Source organism: Schistocerca piceifrons, chromosome 4 (assembly GCF_021461385.2).
Source record: "Schistocerca piceifrons isolate TAMUIC-IGC-003096 chromosome 4, iqSchPice1.1, whole genome shotgun sequence".
NCBI classification, from domain to species: domain Eukaryota; kingdom Metazoa; phylum Arthropoda; class Insecta; order Orthoptera; family Acrididae; genus Schistocerca; species Schistocerca piceifrons.
The window spans coordinates 477813185-477819184 of NC_060141.1; the positions used below are offsets into that span (position 1 = coordinate 477813185).

At 43.0% G+C, this 6000-nt stretch overlaps 1 protein-coding gene across 1 annotated transcript in view; it reads right to left on the bottom strand.

The window, feature by feature from the left end:
• Window positions 1–2712, bottom strand: part of LOC124796397 (nuclear receptor coactivator 3) — a 302528-nt gene extending 299816 nt beyond the window's left edge. The window contains exon 1 of the mRNA XM_047260572.1: window positions 1790–2712. Within this exon, the coding sequence (XP_047116528.1) occupies window positions 1790–1818 (29 nt within the window). The 5' untranslated portion in view covers window positions 1819–2712. The remainder of the gene's footprint in view (window positions 1–1789) is intronic.
• Window positions 2713–6000: the final 3288 nt, after the last annotated feature.

Genomic DNA, 6000 nt, shown 5'->3' on the forward strand with positions numbered 1-6000 from the left:
GAACGGAACGGAGCACGGAACACGGGAGAAGAAACGCCGCGCGCGGCGGGGCGGCTGGCCGTCTTGGCTGGCGTTGCCAAGTCTCCTCCGCAGCTTGTGCCGCCGCCAGCGCGTTCTCTGATAGCTGCTGCTGCTGCTACTGCCCGCCTGACACCGGTTGTCCCACTCGTTCACCACTGTCGATATTCTCAACACCTCAAACGACCAGCGCCAAACGAGTACTATGCTCGCGCCCACGAAAAGAAGACAGGAAGAAAGCAACACAAAACGGCATCAAACTGTCTACATCTGCGACTGTATTATCAAATTTGTATGCGATAACAGTTTTCAGCTTCAGCCAAATTTTCCAATATTTACGGGTACCAAACGTTTCGTCAGGTTGCCACTATAATCAGGTGCTTAATTTTTATTTATAAATATAACATTTCTGTTCTGTCCGGAAATAAAGAACCGCTCTACACGCAAATACGTATAGTCGCACAACTTAAATGTAAGCAAGACGATACAATACACAGCCTATTCATGATTATGTTTACTCTTCTTCAATTGGCCGTGCTTGCAGCTAAAACCTACCATTTGTAAGGTTGTGCAAAACAGTTTTTTTCATATACACTCAAACATGTTTCAGCATCTCTGTGTTTCCTCAGTGCGTTTTCTTCATTCAAACCTTAATTTTACGTAAAAGAGACCACTGAGGATGGCACAGAGGTGCTGAAACATGTTTGGGTTTATATGAAAAAGCACCGTTTTGCATATCATGTGGATCTTATATCCAGTAATTAATACGAAGGACATTGGAGGAAAGCATTCTCCGAAAAATCTGCACGAAAAGAAAGGGGAAGCTAATTAGATTTCTGCTAAGGGATGTAGGAATTTTTAATATGGCAACAGAAGGGCAAGCAGGGGCACAAAATTGAAGGGACAAAGACAGATTGGGATGTACAGAATGACTCTCCAGAATGTTAAGTGCAGTATGTCTGTTGATGAAAATATATTGAAGATGGGAACAAATTAGTTGAGAGTAATGACAGTATGGAAGAATGAAGAAGTATGAAATTGTAGAACTATAAGAGTATCAGAAAGTGCATAACGTTCCTCTGGTATCTTAGGCACAGTGGACATGCAGAGCAAACGATTAGCCCAAGCTAGAAATACCCGTTCGACGGGAAGAAACCAACTGAAATAAACCGAGTACCACCATGAAAAGGACCTGCAGATCATAAAACAATTACATTCAGGACAACAAGATTAACACAATGCCCTGTTTAGCACAGAGTAAATGATATTTAGTCTAGATTGTCATCAGAGCGAATACTTGGCAAACACCTAACGAAGAGTTTAATCTGAAACAATGTACTGTGCATTGTAAGAGAGAAATCGATAATTGACTCTGTAATAAAGAGCCGACATTCCTAAATAAAAGCGCCCATTGAATTATTATTTTTCACAAATTAAAAAAAAAACAGCAGGTTCGGTGCGTTAAGACCACCTACAGTAGCCGCCACAAGCCTGCTGGCAAGAGTCGTGCAGATGGACTAATGACCGAGGGTCACATGACTGACACCCCGTGACGGCCAATCACGGCCGCGACGCACTGCCGAGACGACGCTGCAGCGATCGAAGATGTTACACACACACACACACACACACACACACTTTCGCCGCGATACATTCCTCCCTGTATACGCGCGGTCCTGCCCGTCACGCCTCCTTTGGGCTTCCTAGAAATATGTTTATCCACGGGCCGAAAAAGACAAAGAAAAGAAAAATGAACTAGGCAATTACTCACCCCGCATTTTCAGCGATGACTGTTGACATGGGTCGTGCATCAGCATTAGGGATAACAATCCTTGCCACTTGTCGAGTATTTTGTGCGTTTCTGGCAGTATATCCTTCACGAGCCCGGCGCAATATTCATGTACACACGCACTAAGCAAGGACGCTGCGTCACATCCGACCCAATTTCCGAAATCACTGACCTCAATCTGTAGCGTTCCGTTGGCACACACAGACCGAGCTTTGCGTCACCTGCTCACAGCCACAGACAAAATGTAATTTCTGCGGGTCTGCTAAACCACTCGTATTTCACAATTGTCTGTGCTGTCACCACACTTAACTCACCGCGCTGTGATCCTGAAAAACTCTGTTTAGAAATCCTAGTAACTACACACGGAAAGTTACACTTATTTTCTGTACGCGATGATTTAAAAAAAAAAAAAAAAAAAAGGGAATTCCTTTAACTTAAGGCACACTGACTCTCATATTTATATGTGAAATAGGGAACACAAAATTCTAGCGTTTAACAGTCCTGGCAAGTAGTGTTACGCTTATTGTTACGTCAGCAGGACTCAGCACTGTCGCGGAAACACTGTTTTGTTCACACACACAGCGTCGCAGCCATTAGTGTTTGATGCATCGGGAAACGTCGTACGAGGAACACTTTATTCTCCGGAGTGTATGCGAAGGCCGGTTTCTTCAGGCACGAAGGGGCTGCTGAGGCAACTGTGGTTCAGTTCGCCACCAGGGTGGGAAGGAGACATTGCCGCTGCCGGCAGCAACGGCGCCCCGCTTCGGCACACACCACACCGCGCCACGCCACTCACACACACGCCTCACACCACACAGCTCCTACTCCTACACTGGCGGGCCGCTGCGTGACTGGCCGCCGTTGTCCCACAGCACCGAGCAGCATGCCGCCAGGTGGCAGCACCGTCGCGGCCGCACGCCTCGCGCCAGTCCGCTATTTCATTGCCAACCTTCCCGCGCCATACTACCGATAAAACCAGCGGACGACATCGTGACCTTCTACAAACGTCAGCAGTACACACAGATGTGAGTTTCGGATAGATAAATCATTTCTCGTCAAATAATTTTATTGATCAGCTCAACGCAGTACTGCCATAACAGGAAGCCATGAAGAAAGGACGTGCCGAAGTTGGTACTACCGGCAGTACTACTGTTGCCCTACAGATCACCATCACAATAAACATATATTCACTGCATTAAAAACTACCTTAACTTACATTCTCTGTAAAAATTACGAAACGTAGAAAAGCAAGTTTCACTTTGTACATGCCATAAAAACAAACGCGGACACAGAAATCTGTGGTGTAATTGAATACTTCTGTTCGTCGCATAATTGTAAGTGAAACACATTTTGACGCGTCATGTCACTCTGTTTATAGTTTGCAGTTGTGCCGCGAGTGTTGCGCTTATAAATACTTAGATTAAGTAATACCCCTGCACTCAAAACACAGTGTAGGCAGTCTCTTTACTAGACCTGTTGCATCTTATAACTGCTCTGCTAATAAAAGACAAGTCTTTGGTTTCTCTTCCCCACAAAACTATTTATGTGATTGTTCTAGTTTAAATTGTTCATAGTTGTTATCCCTATGTATTTAGTTGAATTGATAGCGTTTAAATTTGTATGATTTATACTAGTATTCATGTGGATTACCTCACACTTTTCCTCATTCAGATCCAACTGCCACTTTTTGCACCATACGGATATTGTTTCTAAGTCAATTTGTTTTGATCATTTGATGACTTTACTAGACGGTAAGTCATCTGAATGGTTTATTCATTTCAGGAACAGCAGAGGGCCTATAACACTTCCTTGGGAAGCGCCAGGTATTGCTTCTGTTTTACTCGATGACTTTCCGTCAGTTACTACGAACTACGACCTTCCTGAGACGAAATCACGAGACCAGTCGCACAACTGAGACGATACTCCATACGCACGCAATATGATTAGAAGTCCCTTGTGAGGAACGGTGTGCCGGCCAGTGTGGCCGAGCGGTTATAGGCGCCTCAGTCTGGAACCGCGCGACCCCTACGGTCGCAGGTTCGAATCCTGCCTCGGGCATGGATGTGTGTGATGTCTTTAGGTTAGTTAGGTTTAAGTAGTTCTAAGTTCTAGGGGACTGATGACCTTAGAAGTTAAGTCCCATAGTGCTCAGAGCCATTTTTTTGAGGAACGGTGTCAAAATCCTTCTGGAAATCTAGAAATATGGAATCACTTTGAGATCCCTCGTCGATAACACTTATTACTTCGTGCGAGTAAAGAGTCAGCTGTATTTCCCAAGCACAATATTTTTTGAATCAGTGCTGACTATGTCTCACTGTATATTTTCTACATGTGGCTTGCAATCGATGGCTGGCTCTGAGCACTGTGGGACTCAACTGCTGAGGTCATTAGTCCCCTAGAACTTAGAACTAGTTAAACCTAACTAACCTAAGGACATCACAAACATCCATGCCCGAGGCAGGATTCGAACCTGCGACCGTAGCGGACTTGCGGTTCCAGACTGCAGCGCCTTTAACCGCACGGCCACTTCGGCCGGCTGCAATCGATGACTTTTCATGGTGGTTAAGTATGAAGGCACTTACGTGTTCTACGTGTGTTGCCTTGAAATTTCGCCGAGGTTTTCCAATGTAAAACAAACTGCAATCAGAGAAATTTAGTGTGAGAATTTCACTACGCTAATCTGCTATTTGTGGCAAACGAGATTTTGACATAGAGGTTTTTTTTTTTTATACAATCAATCTTTTGCGTGACAGGATCCAATTATGGTATCGTTACGTATTTATGTGCTAGTTTTATTGTTTTCTGTGAACGTTTTGTCTTTGTTGTATTCTGGATTTAATGGACAGTTTGTCTATTAATTTTGTTAAGCAACCATTGTTTGTTGCTATTATTTTGACTGTGTTTGCTTCTGTCGCGCTGTGTTGGTTCGGTGGTAAGCTGTGTTCTCAGTGTAACATAGATATGAATGCTGCCTGTCTGTATGATATTGGGTTATGTGACGAGTTGTATACTGTGGTGGCTGTGACAGCTGGTTTTTTTGTATATGGCAAAAACATGTTTCTGTTCGTCGTTCCTGAACGTTAAGATTCAGGAAATTTATTGAATAGTTCACTGCCAAGTTCTACCGTAAAGTTTGTGTTTTTATGGAGGGAGCTGACTTCTTCAGCTAGTATCTGATATATTTCATTTGTGGTGGCACTGAGCAGGATAAGAGGTCATGACATATCTTTTGTAATACGTTATTTTCTCCGTCAATTAGCTTTTACTTTTTAAAAAATTATGTTGGAATAAAAGGATAAACTTTAAAGTATGAGATAATTTTTTTTATTGAAAACATATTCTAACTCCATTTCGTTGTTCGATTTCTCTGCTTTTCACGGTGGTCATTCTCGTTCGTTGGAAACTTAAATATGCTTCGCGCTCTTTGTTTCGTTTTTTCGCTATTCTTTTTGTTTTTGTCATTTTTCTCCGAACTGGCAAGCTTTCGTCACATTTGGGCAAAGTCTAAAATATTACTCAAATCAAAATTTTATTAGCAAGTACACCAAGTACAACTCAAACACTTTATTTTCGATTTATAGTCACTCTATTTCTTTGACTGCTCACATTTCACCTTTTTTTTCACTCACCGCACTACTTTTTCGGTTGCTCCCATCGTCACTGATAAGAAACTCACGTTAGAAACCACGATGGGTCTTGCTTTATGTACCCCTACCAATGGGTAGTCCCACCAATGACGAATTCCGCAATATACCAAAAAAGCTTCGAATGGTCCACAATGTTCCACAATCATCAGGGACATTATGGAATCTTCCCGAACATTACAGGAATCCCCGATCATTGTGGAACATTCCGGAACATTGTGGAAAATTGTGGTGTGCTGTCGAATACTCTCGAATGTTCTGGAATGATCTCGAATACTCTCGAATGTTCCGGAATGATCTAGAAATTTCCAGAGGGCTAAACTTCCCGGCCTTTACATCTTCAAAACCACGCCACGCCCTTCAGGTAAAAACGGGAGCATTCTTCATGGGAGGGGGATAGAGGGCTACCACATCATGTAACTCCTTTGATCGTACCGCCACTGATTTCTGGGTTTTAGCTGCACACACATTGTGCAATTACCTTTATAATATAAGTACATTGATTAAGTTACTCTAAAATATTTCTATTGTTTCTACTACAGGTAAATT